The 25510-nt window shown below is 38.8% G+C and overlaps 2 protein-coding genes across 2 annotated transcripts; both read right to left on the reverse strand.

Annotated features, from left to right (window-relative positions):
- Positions 1-265: 265 nt before the first annotated feature.
- On the reverse strand, positions 266-2228 carry LOC128744390 (zinc finger protein 436-like). Its single transcript, XM_053841371.1, has 5 exons — positions 1880-2228; positions 1608-1822; positions 1290-1544; positions 529-1233; positions 266-472 (listed from the first exon to the last, which is right to left on the reverse strand). Exons 1-5 carry the CDS (start codon positions 2145-2147, stop codon positions 266-268), a joined length of 1650 nt encoding a protein of 549 aa, XP_053697346.1. The 5' UTR covers positions 2148-2228.
- An 8767-nt stretch (positions 2229-10995) lies between these two features.
- LOC128744402 (uncharacterized) lies at positions 10996-13195 on the reverse strand. Its single transcript, XM_053841397.1, has 5 exons — positions 13135-13195; positions 12742-13089; positions 12166-12677; positions 11477-12109; positions 10996-11409 (listed from the first exon to the last, which is right to left on the reverse strand). Exons 1-5 carry the CDS (start codon positions 13193-13195, stop codon positions 10996-10998), a joined length of 1968 nt encoding a protein of 655 aa, XP_053697372.1.
- Positions 13196-25510: the final 12315 nt, after the last annotated feature.

Below are 25510 nucleotides of genomic sequence, written 5' to 3' on the forward strand. Positions count from 1 at the left end.
TCCATTGCTTTGATTTTTTCAGTGGTTCAGGCTTGCAAAGCCCGCAACCAACCCCACGGTATCGCCGGAAGGCCAACGAAGCTCGAAGGAGCCCTCCTCCCCTGTCAACATACGACCTTGGTTTCCACCGGGGTTGGTTACCTGATCTCCACCGAGGTTGCTCGTATCTCGGCTGGTACCACGAGGAGGTAAGTCCGAGTAGTGACCATATACAGGGTTCGGATTTTGCATAAAACATGCCATTTATAAAGCACCAGATTTTTATTCAAAACTTACTCGACTGAACACCACTGACTCCCTCTTCCGGGGAGAAAGCTTTCGGTCGCCTCTCGTGGGTCCGACGATGAAATGTTAGCGCACTCAAGCGGGAGAAATCCTTTCCGCAAACATCACAGACAAACTCCTTCCTCCCGGTATGAACGATCATGTGCACCTCAAGATCACGCCGTGTGACGAAGGCCCATTGACAAACCTATACACAAGGTATACTGTAAAGGTGGAAACCTAACACAAAATAACAATTGTTACCTCACAAACAAACGGCCGGTCGTTGTTATGAATTCGCAGATGAACCTTCAGGTAGCTTTTGCACGTAAAACTCTTCTCGCATTGCGGACACTGAAAGCGAACCCCGCTGTGGGCGGACTGTTCGTGCTGCTGCAGAAGATAACGATTCGTAAATTGCTTCTCACATTGGCCACAGTCAAAGGGTTTCAAACCCAGGTGGCGGTTCTTATGATCTATCAGCGATTGCTTGGTCTTGAAGGTTGCCTGCTTGCAGATGTTACACCGAAACGTGCGCTCGTTCGAATGGGCTCGTTGATGTGTCGACAGGTAGCTCTGTTTCGCGAATCCCTTCCCGCAGATTCCGCAAGACAGAGGATAGTTTCCGGTATGCTTGGCAACATGCTCATCAAGACCGGACTTAGACTTGAACGCTTTAGTACAGTTTTCAATAGGGCAAGCAAATGGAGTGACGTTTAAGTGAGTATTTCGATGAATCTTCAGCTTCGTACGCGTGGAACAAACCTTTCCACATATATCACATGTACGGTCGTTAAGCGTAGGAAGGACTATCTGTTCAACCGTTTGAACTGGCAGTTCTGGTTCAGTGGCAGGCGCTGGCTCTTCCTTAATATTATCAACATTTGCTTCATTTGCCGGTAGAATATTCTCCTCTGAAGGTTGAATCGCTTGTTCAAGTATCTCCTGAACATGAATCTCTGAAATAGACTAAACAAACAGCTAAATTCGTGGTCTGAGACATTTTTATCATGAATTATACTTACGGCATCGCGATTGTCGTCTACGGTTTCAATCCCAACGAAGGCGTCGTAATCCAGATCATCATCTGGACCTTGTCCTTGTTCTATAATATAACCGGAAGCTGCATTCACTTGCGCAATGGATTCAACGATCGCCTCCAAATTATTGAAACAAGTTTCTTCACTGGGTATCACAGGTTCACCAGCTGATGGTTCAATTATTGGAATGAACTTATCATGCTGATTTTCTTGAATGGAAATTTCCAATTCCTTTTTTAGCTGAAAAAGTAGTAAACCATTGCCTTCAATTCATTGTTTATTCATTCATTAAAAACCTATTACCTTCAGAGCTTCAACATTAGCGGTAAAAGAAATATCTTCCTTTTCTAAACTTTGAATAATGTACTCGTAATCTTTGCTAGCATTCCCGTCCAGCATGAAATCATGCCCGGCAAAATTAATTTCCGACAATATCTGCTGGTGTACATCTGGATGATGCTGATGGATATCCTGTGCGCTATCCGCAACGGTTTCCGCCTGGCAAAAGAGCATCATCTCTGAAAAAAAAAATCCAATTTAGTTTTCCCTTAAACGCCCGCTTTCAAACACCGCACCGTTAAAGAATGCCTGACACTTGCGGCAGTTCTCCCGGAACTCGTGGAAATAATCCAGCTTACAGATGCACTCACTGCACACCAGTTTCGAGAACAGCGGAGGTTCGTTGTCGGAGATTTCCAGTGCGATGCATTCGAGAATCTTTTTCGGCAGCTCCCGCAGTAGTCCATCGGGAGAGTTAACGTACAGTCCGTACGCTTGGGGGTCACACTTTCTCAAACACAATCGGCACGGATCTTCGGCTGCGGGCAACTGCAACGTATCCATTGTGCACTTTCTAGCAAGCGGGCAGCAAGCTTAACTTGAACTCGAATCCAAAGCTGGGCACTTGAATTATTTTGTTTGTGATAAAAGAGAGTTTACCACTGACAAATACCAAAAAAATCCACTAAAACACAGATTTTGGGTATTTGTTTACTTTTGGACAATTTTATTGAGTGACTGACAGCGCTGACAGCTGATTTTTGTTATTGTTCAAAGAACAGCTTGCGAAGGTACTTTGTTCCGTTATGTTGCAGATGAACACTGATGCGATAATTTTTTTCTCAGTGATTCTGTTTATAAATTAAAGAAAGGCTAAAATTTTACGACCAGATTTTTTTTAAAATTTTTATTTATAGGGTTTATTTCTAATTCCCGTCGTAGTAAGTAAAGCCACTCGAATTTTCATCATTTCTTCGATGGATTCAATGAATACTTCAAAAGTCTTGTGCTGATTTAACTCAAACACACTTATCTTCCGATCCGTGCACTTTAAAATTACTAAAAAGCGATTATTAAAGCATTTTATTGAAATTGCGCAACTGACTTTATTTCTCAAATTCGTCGTACCGTTTTAAAATCGTCCATCAAAATTGTTCATCATCCGAACTAAAAATCACAACAATGTTTATGAAATTGGCGCGCATGTATTTGTGTAAGAAGGCATGACAAATGTTATTCTGCAAAAGTTTCTGCTGGTCATACAAGTTTTCCCGGCTACAGAATAACGACAATGCGTTGCGTGAGTTTTTATTTATGAACTAGCTGACCCGACAAACTTCGTATTGCCACAAATTAACCTGTGTTGTACATAAATCATGAATCTCAGATGATCTTTGTCACAATCTCGAGTTTTGCAAGTTTCTGAGGAGTTCAACCTTAGATGCTTCATTTTGGCAGTTAAGTAACTATGAAAGCATCCCAGGTAACCAATAAGCATCACCAATGCTATTCAAATATAGGCCAATAAGCATTTAAGTCGCCTTAAATGCTACTTAAATGCTATTTTGGCAAAATATACAGCTACTTTACTGATACCCTTCTTATAGTGCTGACAATGCTAATTTACAGCTAATTACCGACACGAAGAATTTGAATACAATTTTGGATGCCAATTTACAACACCTTGCAGTCAAAAAGCTAACATACAATAACGTGCAGTATAAAATGCCAGATACGCTGATTTGCTGCTTACGTTAAGGGTTATTAGTTACCTGGAATGTAAAGTAGAAAACAACTCCCCTGTCCCCTCATTGAATAGCCAGAAAGCGGATAGTAATATTCGGCATGATTGTACAACATTACGCCGAATATCATTTTGCGAAAAACCTTAAACGGAATGTTTCAGTGCCATCAGCAGTAGTTTAATAAACATACCTATACGTACTGAATAAACGTTTTACTATGCGTTGCATAACAGTTATACAAACGCATCTTCCACGCCCATAACCAGCACTGTGCTGTTTAAATTCTCCAAAACCCACTGGATAAGCATTGAACAGAGGTGTTTAGACATACTTGAAAAGCAGCTATAAAGCACATGCTGAATAAAAGCTGTCGGTTAAAAGTTTAATAAGCAAAAATTGTTCCTTGGGATTTCACGGAAAACTTTTTTGTGGAAAGTACCATTTCGCGATCCTCTCCTTACTCGCTGTCGCTCGTTCCAGGAAACCCAGGTAGACATAGGAAAATAAATAAACCTAGACAGTAGTGATTTCTGCGGGGAGTTGCCTTCCCATAGTGGGCGGCGCTTCCGGCGACGGGTCGCCGGCAACACTCGCGGCCGCCTCGTCCTGAATGATCTATTGTTACTACACTGAAGTACTTTTTTACACGGTTTGTTTTTTCGAATATTGAGAACGGGGCTATTTAGGGACCATTCATTTATTTCTCAATACGTTTGGGAGAGGCCCGACATTCGTCACGTATTTTGTAAATGGTCCCTAAATTGCACCGTTCTTGAGTAATCGAAAAAACAAACCATGTAAAAAAAGACTCGAGTGTATAGATAGTTTTTGTGGTCTTGTTATTCATTAATGTTTTATGGAAGAGTCTCGAATTTCTCGAGTTCGATTAGTTTTTGAGTTTCGCAAAAATTTCTGTTTTATTTGTATGAGAGTCCATATCCCCCTGCCACAGGAGTGAGAGGTCTCTATCATAAAATAAATTCAAGACTCAAAAATCTCCTACATGCTAAATTTGGTTCCATTTGCTTGATTAGTACTCAAATTATAAGGAAATTTGTATTTCATTTGTATGGGAGCCCCCCATACATTGTCTCCAAAAACACACACATGCCAAATTTGGTTCCATTTACTTGATTAGTTCTCGAGTTATGAGGAAATTTGTATTTCATTTGTACAGGAGCTCCCCCACCTAAAGTGGGGAGGGGTCCTAATTCACCATAGAAAATTTTCTTGCCCTCGAAAACCTTCACACGCCAAATTTGGTTCCACTTGCTTGATTAGTTCTCGACTTATGAGAAAATTTGGATGGAAGCCCCCCCTCTTAAAGGGGAGAAGAGTTATAATTCCCCTTATAAAGAGGGGAGGTGTCTCAATTTACCATAGAAATTCTTGTCACCGAAAACACACACATGCCAAATTTTGTTCTATTTGCTTGATTAGTTCTCGAGTTATGCAGAAATTTGTGTTTCGTTTGTATGGGAGCCCCCCTCTTAGTGGGGGGAGGGGTCTGTAACCATCACTAGAACCTTTTCTGGCCCCAAAAACCTCTACATGCAAATTTTCACGCCGATTTGTTCAGTAGTTTTCGATTCTATAAGGAACATACGGACAGACAGACAGAAATCCTTTTTTATATGTATAGATGACGGAAATTGAAATAATTAGTCGACATTTTCTTCTTCGTCGCACGAAAAAACGTAGGAAATTTGGCTGGTAGGAATTCTTTAATGAAAAAAGCATTTAAAAAGATCTCAGCTCACTTTGATTGATCGCGTATGATAGTCAACAAACTAAAATAATAGGGAATAATTAATTTTGCATTATGTGTCATAAGAAACGCTGATATTTTTAATAATTTGTTTTGGATAGGACGTTAATCCACCTTTTCGCGCGCTTAATGGCGGCTAGTGGTAACAGTTTTCGACAATGTTTATTTGCTTTTGGGAACTCCGCACGTATGCTTGAAAGTTCTACAACAACAATTAAGTCTGTAAATATCAACTTGACATGAATAAAGTTGCCAAAGGCATGCTAACGTTCTCCGAAAGTTGTACCCACTAGCCGCCATTACGCCCACTAGCCTAATTTACAATCGCAAATGTAGGTGTATTTCTTTGTCTCACGCCACTGTGGGGCAGGTATCAGCATTTGTGGCTCGAGCAGCACGTGGGGCAGACTGACCAGGCGCTCGGACAAAACCTCATAACTTCTTTCATATGCTTCGTAGAGCTTTATTGTCTTCAGCAACATTGTTTGTTATAAAATTTCGCATCTTTTTGTAAATTTTAAGTAGCTGTATTTTCATTCCTATAGATGCCGTTGAAGTCTAACTTTTTAATGAATGACTAGAAATATTGTGTCTTCAGAAAAGTTGTTTGTGCTATAAAGTTTCGTAAAGTTATTGCCCTTTGCATTGAAAGTTGGATTTTGAGCACACTTGTTCAGTCACACATTTTGTAGGTGAGAAAAGTTGCCAAAATTTCGTGGTAAAAACCCATGAATCTTGGTTGATTCCTATTTGAATTCTAATGCTTAAGTAGAGTTGTTGTTTATATGAAATAAATGAAAAATTAAATACTATTTGCTTTTCCTACAACTGGTACTGGCGCCACTGCTAAATCAAATGTCAGCTCAGATGGGAGAGTTGTAATGATGGGGAATGTCGGTCAAAATCTATAACGATTATTGATAAAGTTTTGTTATCGTTAATAATTAATAACGATAATATGGCAATATAAGCAAAAATACGTAAGAAATAGAACAAAAATGTTAAAATAATAACAAATCAAGAAGAAGATTTCACTTTAAACCCTCCAATTTTCGATATTCTTCCATGACGATAAAGTTTGATGGTATTATCGATATAAGATTACAGTCCAATTGAGTGTGAAGAGCGCAATACTGAACATACCAAAATTGTAAGACTTCCGAGAATCAAGTTATAAATATTTTAAATACTCAAACACATTTTTTTCAGTGTGTAGTCGAAATTGGTAATCGCACGACCTCCTATCGACCTTTTCGCGTGCGTAATGGCGGCTAGTGGGTACAGCTTTCGGAAAACGTTAGCATGGCTTTGGCAACTTTGTTCACGTCAGATTGATATTTCCAGCCTTGATTGTTGTTCTAGAACTTCCAAGCGTACGTGAGCGGGGTTCCCAAAAGCAAATAAACGTTGTCGAAAAGTGTACCCACTAGCCGCCATTAGGCACGCGAAAAGGTGGATACAAATTATCACAATCTGTATATCAAGATATACAAGACAGTTGTTCGAAAACAGACACTGAGGAAGACTGCAAGTCGTAGACGAAATACGTATCTGTCGTGAATAAAATATACTTATCAGAATTAAATTGGATAAGTTTTCTTTTTATTTTATTTTATTTTAGATTTCGTATTCTACTAAGACGCTCCAAAAACTTCAGTCAAGCAAATGGAACCAAATTTAGTATTTGGGGGTTTTTGGAGATATGAATTTATCTTACGATGGTTTGAGACCCCTCACCACTGTGGTAGGAGGATAAGAACTCTCATAAAAATAAAACAGAAATTTTTGCGTATGTGCCATACTTGCTGCTATGTAACAAGCGGTAAGCTGTGAAAGTGAACTAGTAAAACCTTCTCGGAGCAAAAGACAGTGAATCGACATCGCTACCTTACGTGCCTGTTGTCATTCATGTCAAAAGAGAAGGACATTCGAATGGCATGTCACATTTGCGATGAACGTGCTTTGGCTATAATGTTATTTGTAACCAATGGGGCTTTTAAAGGTCACAAGCAAGTTAAAGTAAGATTATTGAAACGTGTCAAGCTGCGCATAATCATATTTAATTCAATAATCTGTGGGCTGGTCATTCATTACTATTTGAACCTTTATGATGTACACAAGTGATTTTTAAAAGAAATATGGCAATTGTGGGACAAGGGTCGGATAGCGTTGCGTAATAATGACGCGTACCAATAGAGCGATAACTAAAGACTAATTTATTTAGATTGCCACCTGGCTTATATAAGAAATGGTATAAAAGTATAAGCTTTGCTTTGTCATATCAATACAATAATGTTATAGGAAAGAAATTGACATTGACAATAATGTTATAGAAAAGAAAGTCACCTCTGCTGTCCATGTCGCATTGTTGGCGGCAGAAGCTGCGATGAAGATGATCGAATGAAGATCGTCGATAGATGATGCTACAGAAATCTCTATGATCTCTATTTCTTAAATGTTGTAGGTTTTCAAAGCCACCATTGCGTTCAATGAAGAATTGAACCTGAATGTTTAGCTCTTCTCTTTTAAACATTCACTTAAACTATGGCACTCACTGATTCTTATAAACATACATATGCCAGAAATGCAGTTTACATTGGTCTTTGATCTAATGATCTGATATAGTCCTATGTCGCTCTTGCGTACAACCCTTAGGGCTATATTCCTTGTAGTTTTTCTACCAACCGACAACCGCGGTGGCTCTTGCTGTGCAAAGAATTCCTCTTCACTGTACTCGGTCCTAGGCTACTCATTGCCAAATCGTTACTTATCTTGACACTCGCAAGTCGGTTTCAATTTCAACCTGATCGAGCCATTTGGCACGTTGGGCCCCTCTATTCCTGGAGAGAATGAATTTCAGTGCACAGTTGTCCAAGTAGCGTCTTCAATTTGTGATTCATACGCCTACGCCACGCTCCGCTATCCCTTTATACTCCACCAAAACTAGTCCGCAACACCTTTTCTTTCAAATACGGCAAGTGCGCATAGGTCTTCGTTAAGCAAACTTGGTGTCTCAAGTCCATAGTGGCCTACCGATCTGATTAGCGTGTTGTACATCGTCAGCTTTGCTCCTTGATGGAAGCGCCTTGCGGAGGGAAAAGCAGGCTCGATTTCCAGCTTGAATTTGTCGTTGAAACTCCTTACTGGTATTACCATCGGCGGTGACCAGAGATCTCAAATATACGAACTCATGTTCGAGAGCATGTTGGTAGCGGCATTGATCAGCGTATTGCAGGGGGCCGGGGGAGAGGACCGTTCTTGGCCTTTTTTTGTAGAGTTCTGCCGAAAGTCGGTCCTTTCCGCCGGCTCTATTATTCTTCAGCTGACCGATTTCGCGTCGGATCTCTTTGAGATCAGGAGCCGGCACGCTATTATCGTTTATAGGCACTCCAAGGTTAACTTCTGTTGCGTCTCCTTCTGTTATATCTGGAAGAACTTCCACCTGTCGATCATCTTGCGCTTGTTTGTGATTAGATCCCCTGCTTCGTCTCTACACATGTCAGGTTTAGGAGTGTAGCCGATACGAGTTTGGTTCACCTTCTCATAAAACTTGCGCGTGTCATTAGCTCTGAATAGCTGTTCTAGTTCTTCACGATCACTTTCCTCCTTCTTGCGCTTTTTCATTTTCAGGATCGAGGTCAACCCACTCCGCTCTCGTCGATATTTGGCCATATTCTCTCTCGTGGCAATACGTCGATAGTCTCTATTTACTTTCTCCATCATTTACTGGTCCGCCCCGTCAAGCAAGCCGCCCAGGATTTCTTCACCTAGTATCGCAGTTGCGGCTTCATTGATGGCCGAGCTTAGCTTGTTCCATCCGTCTTCGAGGGCCGAAGCACCTAGCTGCACAGAGGAAGGTAGAGCTTCATCCAGCAGGTGCGCATGGTTTAAGACAACTTGCGGGTTGTCTAATTGCCGTATATCTGATCGAGGAGGACGGCTTTGGAGCATTGAGCGCACATGTACTGCTACTAGGTAATGATACGAGTCGATATGAGCACCCCGTAGAGAGTTCAGGCTGGCGATGTTCGAGAAAAACCGGTCTTCGATGAGAATATGGTTAATTTGGTTCAAGGTTCGTTGGTCAGATGATCTTCAGGTCCGGTGGCTTTGTGGATATCTTTGCGGGGAAAGAAGGTGCTTCTGTTCACCAGGCTTTTGGAAGCAGCCAAGTTGATACATCGCTGGCCAGTACGTTCGTGAATTCGTGAAGGTGTGCAGGTCATGCGGCGCTAACCTGCGGACCTGGTCGATTATATCTCCGATGACGATTTTGATGTCCCGTGGCAAACAACTGTCGTACGTTATCTCTAGCTCTGCGCGTAGAACACTTCCATCTCGTCGTGTCGTCTACCTTCGTGTGGACAGTGCACGTTTATGGTGTATGGTGGATGGTGTATAGTTGAAGAGACGGCCTGTTTTTTTCATGATCCTGCATTCAAAGATCTCCTGCTGTGCCACGATGCGAAACTTTTGGGGTTCTATCTGTATGAGCAGCACCCGCTCGCCACCTACAAATTTCAGCGATCTGCAGGGCTTCGCTACCGAGTTTCGTTATGGTATTTTCTTATTTTAGCTGCTCGCTCCGGATCAGACGCTGTCGTGAACCGCTCCTAACCACGGGGTTGGTTACCCGATCTCCATTAAGGTTGCTCGTATTTCGGCTGGTGCCTAGTGCGGATGAGGATCATTGTAGGATCTATTTTGTGGCTCCGGGTACACACGGCACCGACACAGTGTGCTTTGGCTATAAATGATGAGTTTCGGATGAAATCTGGAGGACGATCGACAAGCGGAGAATAGGGACCAATGCGTAGGTACCATTCAAGGAAGGAAATAAATTTCTTTTCGTGTAACGGAAATACAAACTTTACTGCTTAATTGGCCTTTATTTTGGTTATAATATCAATGGGTTGGTTAAAATGACTGCATGCTTTCCGGTTAACAAGAATCGTAATGAGCTAAGTGTAGGTTTTAAACCTTCTACTCGGTCGTTGACTGGTAGGTTAGTAGGTACTCGTATCGGATGTTTTTATCGATAAAATTACAGTTGTAGGAAGAAGATAGGAGAATGCTCCGTCATCGTCGGATTCGAAATGCAGTGGGAACAGTAATTAATAGTGTGGAAATGTTAGGAATAACAGTTCGTTCGGCTAGGTATTATGACAATTATTATTGCTCGTTTGCTCGTCGGTATACTCCTATATACTATTCCAAAACGATACTTCCTTCGGTACCAATATATTTGAGCCCAACTTGGTTTGTGTAACAATCCTAACTTGATTTACAAATTACGCAGCTTCAATATGCGACTCCTTTTTTGTACTGTACTTTATTGAAATTGTCATATACGTGTAGAATCAAATTTTATTGTAAACGTTTCTGATTTCTAGTTGCTAAATTTGTTACTACCGGAGATATTTTTAGGTTTCGAAATAGCATCACATATGTTCTGTTCTTCTTATGTGTTAAAATGTTTAGTTGTGCTATCGAACAATGAACAATAGTTTAGAATAAGCGATCTATTGAGTTTTCTTTATTGGCTCTAAGAAAGTGTTTCGATTATGTTCACGGGAATCGCTACCATTAGCAAGTTAGTTTATATTAGAAAATGTATTGCAATAGGAATTATACTGGTAAGTTTCGAAATAGTTGCTAGTTTTTTGATAAAATGTGGCTTCTGTATAAACCTACACAGATTTTGCGTGTCTTTTGATCGAAAATGCTGAGCTTTTCTATGGTGCTCTTGCCTTAGTATCACAATTCAAAATGTATATAAACCAGAATATACGATTTGTTTCCAACTTGATATGGTTTGTAAAACCGTTGCGTTAGACGCATATTCGACCAACACTTTGTTCCATAGTGATTTTTGCAGATTAAATCACAGTTCAGCTGCTTAGTTACTGATAGTGCTAATGCAATCGCTAGTTTTCACGTGCTGGTTAAGATCGACACTGGACTCCCACGTGTTCTTCAGATTATTACTGCTGATGAAGTTGAGCGTTTGAGGATCCTGTTCCGCCGCGGAAGAGAACTTTCGTCCTAACGGAATTGTGCTGGGGGTGGTGAACGATGGCGTCGGTGTCAGTACTTGTGGCTTTCCACTGTTGATGATCGATGGATTCGATGCGCACAAGAGAGGAATTGTATCGGTGCAGATGCTGGCTTGCGTCGTTTCGTTGTCCGTACCGATACCGTTGGTAGCGTTAATCGAGTCTCCACAATCGATTGCAGACTTTTCCAACGTCTCCTCGGTCACTCCACTGATGAAAGGGCAGATGTTTGACGAACGAACTAACATGCACCAGTTCTACGAAAAACAGAAAAAGAATAGTTTAAGACTTCCAGAAGCGAAGGATTCGTATTTTTGAACTCACCAGAATGTTCAAACAGATCGCATAAATAACCGGCATCACACATGAATGCATATTTTCCAGAGCAATAACACTCAAAAACCAGCAGATCGAGTAGATCGGTTGGAAGAATAGACCGAACTTGATCGCACGCTTGAACTCGGTGAAGTCCTGAATATCGGATGCCATACTGGGTGTGGAAAGATCCGCCAACGAGAGCTGCCCCAGCTCGATCCGCGTATCGTAGTAGTCGAGGGATTTTTTGATGCTATGGAAACTAAAACCGTAGCTGCTTTGCTGGGGTAAAGTGACGACCGACTGACGATTTTCCATTGCTCGTGCCAGGTACTCTTGGCAGCATTTTTCCTTCAGTTCCAACTGCGGATAGCTATTGCTGCGGTTGACTCCCAAAGTGGGCGGCCGGGGATACATTATGTCGTTACATTTCGACGTGCTCTCGATCATGCTTTCGATACTTTCGCACAATATTTCCGTTTGCTTGCTGGAAATTTTTTTCAGACTTATCGTTCCCAGCACCGTTGTCAGGATGATGAGGAACGACACCGGAATCATAAAGCTTACGATCATTCCCTTCTGGATGGACATCCAGCAATAGCGGTGGAGCTCGAAATTATCGATCGATGAGGCGTAGGAAAACTGTAAAGAAATCAGGTTAAACTTTCCTATTTTAGTACCATCCATTCGCAACTCACTAAGACATACACCGCAGGTACACCATACCCCATCAGATAGTTATATTTTAGCTTGGGACCACAATCGTTTACGATCAGATCATAAATCACGTAGATGTAAATAAAACACCAAATACTAGTACTCAAATGAAGATAGTGTAGCAGAATCGCTATCAACTCGCATTTGACGGTGATCCGCGTGGCTTGAACGCCCAGGACGAATGAAAAATTAGAACTCGCCAGCATCAGCAGCAAGTTTAAGCAAATCGGGTAAAAGGTGTTAAAATGACGAAGTCGTCGATTTCGTAGAAACAAAATTATTCCCGTCAATATCTGAGGAGCCAGAGCGAACACGGCCCCTATCACGATCACATTTCCACCGAGATCCTTCCGTAGGGTTCCGTTCGTTCCGTAATAGATGTACATAATGTTATCGATCAGATCGTGTCCTTTCATATCGTTGTTCAAGCTATCGAACGAACCGTCATCATCGACGCGAGCTTGTGGATTTTTACGTAAGGATTTCGAAGAATCTGAAATTCACAAATTAGTGCTAATCATTATTACGTTCAGTTCAGTTTATTAGAAGATACCTACAAACTTTAATCACATTTTCATCGCCGGGAAAGCGATTTCGCTTGGCCGCACTTTTGTTTAAAAACGTGGCGTAGATCTGGTCCGGATCCGGATAGATGTCCGGTGGTCGAGTTATCTCGTCCTCCCGGGAGGTGCCGGTTTGCTCCTCTGCCACCGGCATCGGAACATTAAGGCCCATCCCAGCCAGGCCACCGTTTTCGTACTCCTGTTGGAAGGCGCTTCGCGAGGGATTGTTGTCGTAGTCGTAGTAGATCGAACCCACGATGTCTGCCGCTGGGCGGGTGTAATTGATGAAATCATTGATGTACCGTGTCTCGTAGTGTGCGAATTTGGCACGGGCAACGTTTGCTGGATGGAAGAAACAGATGATTTAACTCGTTAGTTTGGAATTACATTGCGAAGTCGGTTGACGGAGGGGTGCAAATAATCGATTGTTGAATTGGCAGTTTGGCATGTTGCACCACCCTGTTGAAATCACAAGTCGTTCAAGCTTGTGTCAGATATAAACAAAAGGCGGGACACCCGACCGTTCGCAAGAATGTTTTGGCGTGCGAAAACGGAGTAATCATAGGACAGCAAATCTATAATCAAAAATACCGACCGAGTTAAAAACTCCGGCGGGTTGCACCCGAAAGCAATTGGATTTAAAATCTAAGTTTAAACTGGACTAGAAATTAGAGTTGAAATTGGACTTGAAATCGGACTTGATATAGGTTATTAAATTACACTAGAATTTGGACTAATTTGGAATTGGAAATTGGACTTGAAAGTTAATTTGATAATTTAGAGTAAGTTGGACTGAAAGTTTTACTTGGATTTTTTTCTCAATTTAATGTTTTATTTAAAATTGCAATTGAATTAAACTTGGAATTAGATTAGAAATTAAACCTGAAATTTAATTTGAAATTGAATCAGGCCTACATGCAACACATACATTAGGCGACCATGCAATTGAACTTGAAATTGGACATCAAGTTAGACCTGAATTTGGACTAACTTGAACTTGAATTTTTACTTCAAACCGGACATGGACACAACGTGGTTCTAATTGAAATTATAATTTCGACATTTTTAGTTTTATTGTCTCATACGTTTTGCCTCTTTTCCACTCTTTTTTTCCTCTTTTCCGGTTCCGGTTTTCTATTTTTTGTATCGTTTTTTATTTCTCATTTTATGTACCGTTTTCTTGATTTTTGCTCACACTTTTCTCCCGTGTTTTCTATTTTTCTTTCATTTTTGATTTTTTCTGTTTTCGTCCTTTTCTAACTCTTTTTATCTGTTTTGCTTCTCGTTTTTCGTCTTTGTCTGTTCCGTTTTTACTTATTCAAGCCCAATTTCTCCGTCTTTTCTGTCACGTTTACTTTGTTATTGGTTCCCTTTCCTCCGTCTTTTCTGTCACGTTTACTCTGTTATTGGTTCCCTTGTCATTTCTCACTAATCTTTTACTCTTTCCCTTTACGTTTTCCTTTAGTTCGTTTTTTCTTCTTTGTCTTACAGTTTTACGCCCCATCTCTCTACTGTAATATCTCGTTTTCTCGTTGCCTCTATCAATTTTCTCTCTCTCTCTCTCTCATACACACACATACAATTCTTCTTTTTTCTTATGATTTTCTTTGTTGTCTGTTCCGTATTCCCTATCTTGTTTTGTTTCCCCGTTTTGTCTCCCTCACGCAGAAAAAAAATTGTAAATGCAAAAAAATTCTGTATAAATTCAACAAAAAGTATTGTAGACTGAAGGCTAACCCAGATATTTTTTTGATTCTAACTGTTTGACTTTTTGGTTCAACAATAAGGTTTGTTATTTCGAATAATTGCTAGTTTCTATCAAAGAAAAAACTGTAGAATCAAAAATAAGTACTTTTGGGTTTATAAACGATCTAGTATAAGCAAAAAGAGTATGAATTCAGTTTAAACAATATTTTTTTGATTCAAAAATATGATACAAGTTAAACTCAACAACAGGGGATTGTTGTTTCATCATTTTTCTGCGTGCTCGTTTTAATGTTTTTTCTGCCTGCGGTTTCCTCTTTCTCTGTTCCAGTTCTGTTTTTCATCCTTTTTTGATCCCTGATTGGTCTCTAGTCCGTTTTTTCTTATTTAAAGACTCGTTTTTCCTCGTTTTCTGTATCGGATTTTTGACATAGTTTCGATTTTTTTTATTTTTTTCGATCCCGGCTTTCGCCTTTTAGCTTGTTTGCTATTTCGTTTCTAACTGTTCCGTTCTTCCTCTTATTATGTTCTACATTTCCTCCATTTGTGTCACGTTCTGTTTTTCTTTTCCGTTTTATCCTTTTAGTATTCTGTTTTCTCTTATTTTTTTCCTTTTTCTGTCCTGCTTTTCCTTTTGTTCAATTTTTCCATTTTTATGCTTCTGTACTTTCTTTTTAGACCGGTTTTCTCCTTTTTTGTCCAATTTATCATCATATTCTTGGTTTTCTTTATAGGTTTTCCTTCTATTCTCTGATTTTTCTTCTCTTTTCTTCCGTTCTTCATTTTTTGCGGACCAGTATCCGCGTTTTCTGCTTTATTTTTCCTTTTGTTCTCTCTCCTATTCTTCTTTGTCACTTTTTTCTTCTTTTATGTCCACTTTTCTTTCCTATTCTTTCTTTAGTTTTTCTTCTTTTTCGTGCCAGTTATTCTCTCTCATATTGGTCCTGTTTTTGTTACGTTTTCCTTTGTGCTCATTTGCGTTTTTTTAGGTAAATATTTAGAGAAACCGAGTTTTTCAGCCATAATTCCGGAACAACAAAAATTGTTATCATGAAAATTTTATCATTAAAAGATTATAAATTGGTAAACTAACGGGTGGCAACTAAAATTTTGGAATTTTTTCCTCAAGCTGTCAAAAAAAAAAAGACAAAGATACATGAAGAAGATCTGATTTACCGAAATTAAAGATACATTATCCATTGTTGAAAAAAAATTAGTGTACATTTGAAAACAGTCCGTAATCGGCTGTTCGGCGAAGCTTCCGTTAGACGTCGAAACAGGAGCGTTGTACGGCCTTCATGTCAACTTTGCGAATCCATCCCTTGATTATACCAATCAACTGTTTGCAATTCGTGACTCTCCAGTTATTCCTGTACACCAAGGAACTCAAAATCCCGAATCCTCGATTGGGCGCACTGAGACAGGTTTTTCAGGTCGTGGTTCTTGGGTAAAAATAGGATCGAATGGGTATTCAAGAGCGATTGTGTTTTTTCGGCGTAATGCGTTGATGCTCTATCCGGCCAAAACACGTATTGTCCATCTGCATGATGTGTTTGTAGAAACGGGATCAAAATTTTCTCCAAACCTTTGTCTGGTGCATTTTGATTGATAGTCAAACCAGAGGGCTTGTTGTTGAAGAAACGAGAAACAGAACGATGTCCTTCTGCGTCCATAATTTTGGCTGGTCTTCCACTACCTTGCTTGCGAATAGTTGTTGGGCATCTTGGGATATGGTAAACAGTTGAAGCCGCAATATATTTGCTTTTAAAATGTTGTACCGTATACTTTTTGCCGGGATTTCTGTTACAGCTCGTAGAAGTGTACAACGCGCTCCCGAAATGCTTCTTGTTTCGACGCCATTTTTAGCAAAACTGGGTAAGCATAAACAAAACAAAAAATATTAACAAAAAGAGGAGAGAGAGAGCTATCACATACATACTCTCATTTCTCTCTTAGCTCGTTTGTTGTTGAGTATAAGGGCCGCAAAAAAATTCCAAAATTTTAGTTGCCACCCGTTATAAAAAAGAATATCAAAAAATTTTCATGTGACATAACTTTTCTTTGGGGTTCTTTGGGGAGTTTTCCACCATCACTTAAAACTGTACTTAAAAATGAAAGAAGAAGAGAAACATGAAATTTATTTTATAACCGGAATGGGAATGGCACTTAAAACTGGAACTAGGGTATGTTGCTGCTTCGTCGTATTATTGCCTATTTCCGTCCTATCCAACACAAATTATTAAAAATTTCAGTGTTTTTTATGACACACAATGCAAAATTAGTTATTCCCTAATATTTTAGTTTGTAGACTATCATACGCGATCAATCAAAGTGAGCTGAGCTCTACTTAAATGCTTTTTTTATTAAAGAATTCTTATGCAGCAAAATTTCTTATATTAACCCTATTTTCACGCAATTAAAACTTACTTATCGCAAAAATAGTGATCGATTAAATTTATTTAGGACTGCGAACATCTTCGGGTTACAGAGTTATTTTACATTAAATTTTACGGAGAAGGTGGGACACGTGCCCCGGTCTGGGCATGCCGGTGATTGGACTTGTAATTAGACTTTCAATCAGAGCTGAAATTGGAATAAAATTCGACTGGCAAATTGGGTATTTAAATTTTCCTAAAAATGTGGCTTTTTTACCTCATTTGATAGCGCGTCGTTTTCTGAACCTAGCAGTTCTTTTTTTATTTCAATTAAGTCAATATTCGATGAAAAAATTAATAAAAATCAAAAATAGAATGATTTGCTGTTTGACAGATATCAACCAAGGCGATTGACATGATGTCAGAAATTCTTTTCCTCTCTTTTAGCTTTCTGATAGAGCTCTTCGTCTTCATTTTGACCGAGCTTTTGACAGCTTCCATATGAAACCTGCATGCTGTATCGTCCGATAGTCCGACCATAGTTAATCTATTCACTGACACAGTCTAAGGCGAGCTGAGAAGAAAAGTGGTTTATGTATAAGCTATCGTCTTATCCCATAATTTTTTTTTAATAAAAAGTACAAGGGTCTATGCCTAGTGGCACGGGCGCAGGCTTGAAGTAGGACTACGAATGTAGAGCAATTCGTCTCCCAATGCCAAAGCCGGTGATTTTTGTACGAATTTCATTAAATAAATTCCCCATTTGCGCAGTAACGGAAGGTTTACTCGCGATGTTGTATTTTGTACAACGCCTGTGAACCGTTGACTTTATCTCGGGAATCTAGCAGTAAATAAAATTACTGTTTTCAGTAAAGTTGATCCGCAGACAAAGATCTTTCAAATGGTGGAAAAAGTTCCATAAGTTTTTCACCAAGTGGCATTAGTATTGTGAATTGTGAAAGAGTGAATTCTGTTACGTTTTAGCATGCCTATAAATCGGAGTTGACGCGAGTAACGAAAGGTAAAGGATTGTGTTCTTACATGTGAGAAATTCATAATTTCAACTCTTCCGCTAATTTAAATAGTGGCCCTAAAAAGGTCCGTTTGTTAATCTCGAATTCTCAAACTTCTGACTCGTGGTGTCCATTGTCTACTTTCGTCCATCAGAGTGTGTGTGGATTAATGGTGGGAATACTGTTTATTGGACAAACGCTACTGGTAGGATCTGTAATCAAGATAGACTTTTATGTTTATGATGTTATGAGTCGCAAGCTAGCTGCTTGCCGATGTGTCTCCAACGAAAGCCGGTGAGCGACTGATGACGCGCACCGAGGCAAAGGCAAACAATGTTTCAAATACAACCTTTAAAATTATACCACGGATGTAACTCGAAAACTGGCTGTCCGATGCGTCGCAAGCTAGCTGCTGGCTGATGTGTTTCCAACGAAAGCCGGTGGCCGAAGAAGGTAAGGAAGTTTAACCCATAGCTCATCTCGTATATATTTCTGTCATCCGTGCTAGGGAAGCACTGACGTGGGAAGGCAAAAAAATGCGAATGATAAAATATTAAATATTCGACTCATATTTTCTCAATTATTAAACGTCTGTTAGGGAAACATGTAATCTACTGTGTTGTAATGGATTTTTTGAAAAATTTCCAATCGATTGATACCAATATCTCTAGAACCTGTTGACGGATGACTGAGTTATAAGCGTGCAAAGTATAACCACTTTTCGTTACATGTTCCCTTTTCGTTTTTGTAAAGTGCACTTCAATATAGAAATCAAAGAAGTAGTCCTACTTCAAAAAATGCTTTTTTTATTGCTTTCACTCGTCAAATTTGAAAAAGTCTTCATGTGACGATACAGTGACATCATTATATCTTACCCAAGTAGCACTTGTAACTAATCATAAAAATAAAAAAATACAAAAAGGTTGCACAGCAGTTACATTTAGGATACTTGTAACGAGTTAGGTTACATAAAATTAAAAATAGTTACTTTTTAGTTTTCTTGTGACAAAAATCTCAAAAAGTTACCAGGTAGTTACCAAATGACCAAATTGAAACCTTTTTTTCGAACTGTCAACAACTTGGTCGTCGGAAAACAGTCACATTTCAGTTACGAGTTACCAATTAGTTATCAAGTGACACAAATGAAACCTTTTTCCAAGTTTGTCATAAACTTGCTGGTCGCAAAACAGTTAATTTTCCGTTACGAGTAGTTACGAAGTCAAAAATAGTCGGCTAGTAACATTCTCGCAACAACTTGTTCACTGTTCCTTGTAAACACAACGGATTAAGCAAAAACTAGATCTCAAGAATTTTACTTATGGTAAAGATAAACAATTGGTACACGGGTTGTAAAATGCTCTTGTAAATGCGTTTATTTACTTAATTGATTGATTGACATTGATATTAAATAAACAAATTTTGATTATTCTCAAACGTCAAAACGATCAAGTTACATCGAAACGAAATCGGCAATGAAAATAGGTTACAGTGTAACTTAGAAATGACGACATAAGAAATAAGTGACCACAACAGATTTAATATTGGTTACCGTAACCGATAGCGTAACCAGATCGAAGGCTAAGATTACGTGCAACTAGAATGTAACTGAATTGTAACCTTCTATGATTAACACTGCTGGTAAACTGTTTTATTCAAAGTGAAACTATTCTTTGATATTAAATTAACACTTTCTTTTCACAAGAATCACTAAAAAACATCTTTTCCCGATATCTATGAACAGCAGTGGTTGGAGAATTCGCGAAAAAGTGATCATTTGAATCGATGAACATCCTTCATGAACATACACTATTCACCTGCCTCGGCGATAATGCACGCATCAGCTTTGAATTTTATCGCGAACAGAACCTCAATGTGAACATCAGAATTCGTTCAAAAATTGAATATTGAACATTGAGTGTGTTCGATTTATCGGATATAAAATGCCCGAGGACGCCGGAAAGTATTCAAAATAATATTACCACGAAAAGGGAATTTAAAGGGAAGGGTTTAAAGTAGTGTTAGTGGCTTTACAAGCAGCAGAAGACGGTAAATCGCACTTTTGCGTTGCTCACGATATTCGTATATTCAGCGATGCTATGAAGCGTGAGTGTATGTTGCTCATTGTTATAGGCGAATTGAACCATGGTGTAGTAGTTAAAACCAAAGGCAAAATGGCTATGAATTTTACTAAGTGATAGCGAAAACAATTTGTTTTTAATGATTTCTAGGTGAATGCTCCACTAATTCATTATTGCTAAGAATAAATTTAAAAATCAGAAAATTAAAATTAAAATTTTTATATTTGTACATATTTGTTTTACAAAAAATCGATTTTTCAAAGAAGTAAATAACGAAAAGCTAGATTAAATGAGAGCGCGTAATTTTTTCAAAGCTAGAATCATGCATTTCACCATAAATTTGAAACTGCATTAAAATTTGTGTTGAAATAACAAGCGAAATTTATACACTCTTCTATATTCAACAGTTAAATTTACTGCTTGACGTTGACAGCCATAGATTGAAATAATAAACCTGCTGCATTGTTTTCGCCATGCAATAAAAGATTCAAGATAATTTGCCATCAATTGAAAGTCAATTTACAGTTTATGTGTAACTTCAATAGTAACCATTTTGTAACTATACATGTTACATATTGGTTATTGAGTAACTGTTAATGTAACCATATTTAGTTACATAAGTTGCGCTATTTCGGTTACACAACTGTTATATTTTAGGTTACTGTAACCGAAGTTTTACATTTAAATTTGTCGCATATCAGCCGCTGCGACTCAATTGTGACAACGTGTGCTACTTGGGTATCATATCTTGGGATTCGGATTGACTTTAAAATGGGACATTATATTGGGCTTGATATTAGACCACAATTAAACTCAAATTGTACTTAAAATAGGGTCTCACACCTATTTCATCACGTCTCATCACACTTAATATGAGTCTAGGTATTGGACTTCAAATCTGAGTCGAAATCGGATTTAAATGAAACATGAAATTGGACTTAAAATCGGACATTACATTGGATTTAAAATTAAACTTGAAATTGAAGGTGAAATTGGAATTAAATTAGACTCGGAATTGGACTTAAGATGAATTAGTGAAAATCCTACTTAAATTGGACTTTTAAATTGAACTTGAAATTCGATTTGAAATAAGCCCCCCTGCAGAAACCACTACTATTTAGGTGCATGCATTTTCCTAAGTAAGTTTACTGATTAGTAGGGATTACCCCTTAGTTAAGTCCGAACGAGCGATAGCGAGTAAGGACAGCATGTACCCAACGTTTGTGCAGGTTGCAAGGCCGTGAATATTATGCCATTTGTTATTTCAGCCTATTGTGCCTCGGCCATTCGTGATTCGGCCATTTGTGTGTCGGCCATTCTTAGGTAATCCGAAAAATTCCATACATTTCCATAGAGCAACATGGTTTTTTTCCCAAACGCTCAATTAACACGAATCTACAGCCGTTCTGTTCATTTTGCCTACGTCAGATGGAAGATGCAGCTCAGGTAGACACAGTATATACAGACCTTAAAGCTGGTTTTGACCGCATTGACCACCAAATACTGCTTCGCAAACTAAGACGTTTAGGCGCATCTGAAGGCTTCGTGTGCTGGCTTCAAACGTATCTTACAAATCGTCAGCTTTCAGTGAAGTTAGGCTCCGTTGAATCGTCCGCAGAAACTGTTTCTGCAATCAATCTGGAGTTCCACAGGGAAGTAACTTAGGACCGTTACTATTCCTTATATTTTTTAACGACGTCTGTTTTGTTATACCGCCTGGCCGCAAGTTATTATACGCTGACGATCTTAAAATATTCATCGCTGTGCGGTCAGTGGAAGACTGCAAACAACTGCAAGATCTTATCGACAAGTTTACAGATTGGTGCCGTTTAAACAACCTCATCATCAGTGTTTCTAAATGTGCAATTATCAGCTTCACTCGCAGCAAAACCCCGATTGTGTATACCTACCAAATCGAAGGGGCTAGTCTGGAACGCGTTAGTGTTGTTAAAGACCTAGGAGTTGAACTAGATGCTAAACTGACCTTCCACAACCATTACTCGAACATCATTACTAAAGCAAATCGCAACTTGGGTTTTATCATGCGTGTGGCCAATGATTTCCGTGACCCATATTGTCTGCGCGCTCTTTACTTCTCGCTTGTACGTTCCATTTTGGACACAGCTTCTGTGGTGTGGAGCCCGTATACAAATAATTGGTCAGCCAGAATTGAAGCAGTGCAACGAAGGTTCATTAGACATGCGCTGAGATTTTTGCCCTGGAATGATTCTCGTAACCTTCCTCGCTATGAGGACCGCTGTAAGTTGCTGAACATCGAAACCTTAGCCAAAAGAAGAGATGTATCCAGAGCCGTCTTTGTTGCTCAACTTTTGAAATTCGAAATTGATGCTCCTGATCTTCTGGCAATAGTAAACATTAACGTTATACCTCGACCGCTAAGATCCCGCGGATTTCTTCGACTTGATTTCCACCGCACACAATATGGACAACACGAACCAATCCAGGCGATGTGTTCTATTTTTAACGACGTATATAACCACTTTGACTTCTCTGTATCGACAAACACATTCAAAGCTAGGATTAGAACTTAACTTAACGACAATTTTATGTTTTTGTTTATGAATCTTATGTTTATTTAAGTTTATATTTTGATGTGATATTACAAAGGAAAAGATAATGGGTTTTTATGCCGATTTGAGAATGAGATAATAAATTTCAACTCAAATCGGCTTTTCCCATTCATAGCACTTAATCTTTATTTAGACTTTGTGTCAGATGAAGTAAATCAATAAAATAAAATAAAATAAAAAATAAAATAAAAAGAGAATTAGAGAGATAGCGGAAATTTTTGTTTTTTTTTAGTTTTACCTCAGTTTTTGAGTAGTTTTAAACCAGCCTTCTCCTCACCTCATATTTCAAATGGTTTCTCAAATTATATTCTTTCATATTACGCTCGTTCTCTCTCTTTTCTATTGTAAAGTTCATTATTTTTCAATGAGCTCATTTAAAAATATAACCCGTTCAGGTACAGATCACAAGCAAATGCCAAAACGTAACGCGAAACAAATCGAATCAGATTCATTCATTGGTAAACGCAGCTGGTTCAGTTCATTGGCAATTGAGAGCAGAACAGATTGAAGTTTAATCCGATCAGTCGGAACTCCGAGCTTATCCAACTTTCAAAACATCTCAAAAATGGCTAATTTTAAGATGAATGGCTAATTTTTATAATGATTGCTCCATCCTAAAAATTCTCATTTTTATTGCTTTGCGTATTTTCAGCAAAAACAATCGTACTGATGAAGATCTAAAACTTTATTTTAATTCTTTTTGGAAAAACAAAAAATTGCTGCATATTTTTTTTTATAAATTTTAATTGATTGTCTAAAACTTCTTCTTTCACTATTCCCTCAACCTTTTTTAAAAACTAGTCTTGAGTCGTAATGATCAATTAACCTGCGAACAAAGAAAAAAAGTTGAAACTTTGATTCAAATCGAGCACGGTCAAGTTGAACAGTTTACTCATTTCACCTGAAATTGAAGCTAGAAGCTCGTAAACGTTATTCAAACGCAGTCACAATGCAGTTTGTGCCAATTCATTCCTGTACAAAAATCCATTCTTTTTTTTTTACGTTGAAAGAAACTTCTTTAAAATCAAACTTAATTTCATTACAGCTTTAATTTATTTGACTGTTTTTCCCACCGGTTCTTTTCCTTTCACTATTTCCCATCCCACTCGATGGATCACTCGTTTGTTCGAAGAACTTTGTCGTTGCATTTAGCTTATTTTTTATTCATGATACAAAAAGCAAACCTTTTTTCCGGGCTTGGCAATTGGCGCCCACTCTTGAATTGAGCGGGGCGGCAATCGAGAAGAATGAAGTGGAACTTTGGATGCCATACCGTTTTTGTTCGGTGTCTTAAACTCTCTTTTGCTTCAATTATCTGCGAAATCTTTTCTTCAACCTAAATCGATTGATTGATTGAACAGTGTTCCAGTTCCTGGTTCCTGATTTGCGCTTTTTCAGCCAGCTGGCGCTTTAGCTTCAACTTTTTAGTGAACTTCTATTCCACTGAGGTGTTTTTATCTTGAACTAACCCCATTTGTAGTTTTGCTTTCTTGCTCCTCGGATCATAGGTTGAAACCTTTTTGTGATTGAGCTGTGGCCCGCATTTCTGTTATGTCAGGTTCGATTAGTTTGTCTTTGTATTCTGGCAAGTCACAAGTGCCAAAAGTTGTGCACTACTGATGCTGAACACTGAATAACTCAGGTTGAAACAAATCTTTGTTGAAATTCTATCAAATTTATGATTTTATTAAGAATTGTCAGCAATTAATGCTTCCAAAAATATGGGTTTAGTTAAATAAAGATTTTAGATAAGGATAAAAAAACTGACACGGTGTTGTTCGGTTCAACACAACACATTCTATACATGTTAATATGGTCTTACATGTAGGACCATGGAACCACCGCCCTCCCTCTCTTTTTTGTCAGTCACAAATTATACTTACTTTCAAGTATCGAACCAAGGATGAGAAGAAGTAACAGGCTACCAGTGCTGGTGGTGTATGATTGTTGCCTGTACGTTGCCATCTTGGCTTTGCTCGAGTCGAACTATTTCCACTATAATTGAAAAGAGCCTTTCACGGTAGCACCAAAAAAAGAAGAGTGCTTAAACGTAATAATGGTTCACACTAAACAAACAAAGCGATCAATACACGATTACAGAATCCGATGGAATTATTTTCTTGTTAAGAAGAAAACTTCACTCGTAGCATACAAATGTTTCGCACAATGGAAGACTGATGTTAATGAGTATTAGAATTTGCTGTGAAGATTGCTTGGTTCACTAGTTTTTCTTCCACTACGAAACTATTCAAAACTTTACGAATTCATTACGTAGCACAAATGATTGAGCCAAACGGAGACGAAATTGTACAAGCAAGTTTCAATGCAATAATGTTTAGCTAAAGTTCACTATCAGACTAAACGTACACGTCCTGTGTCCTTCGGATTTGCAGACAGTCTGAGCGAAAGGGAAAATTTTTCACGTGAATTTTTCTCCGATTGTATGCGCGCACACTCACACACATACGTCTGGTACCTACACGGCCCGTAGGCAACAAAGGCAAAACAAAATCCCACCCCATCAGGGGGTGGCAATGTGGTCGCATGGTCATTCAACGTCTTCGTTCTGGGCTGACATCCTTTTGCCGTTTTTGATACTTCGCTCGGTATGAGGATTGTGTGCAGTGATGCGTGTAGATCGAGAGTGTTTTTAATAGGTAAATCTTCGTTGGAAGAATCTACACGGCAAAAAATATCATCATGAAGTGAAGAATGATTTGCTATTGAATTTTTGCTATTGAAATTAACAGAAAATCACTTCAATTCCGATTGTCTTGTACAACTCTGGTAATGTGCTATGTCTTAGACATCCAATGTTAAATGAATTGAATGAATATTGATCTGGGATGCATATTTTCTGAAGTTTTCGGAGCGTCTTAGTAGAATACGAAACCTGAAATTAAATAAAGCAGAAAACTTTCCAATTAAATTCTACTATGATTTTATTTGTTCGCGACAGATACGTATTTCGCTTACGACTTGCAGGCTTCATCAGTGTCTGT

The sequence above is a fragment of the Sabethes cyaneus genome, chromosome 3, assembly GCF_943734655.1.
Source record: "Sabethes cyaneus chromosome 3, idSabCyanKW18_F2, whole genome shotgun sequence".
Lineage (NCBI taxonomy): Eukaryota > Metazoa > Arthropoda > Insecta > Diptera > Culicidae > Sabethes > Sabethes cyaneus.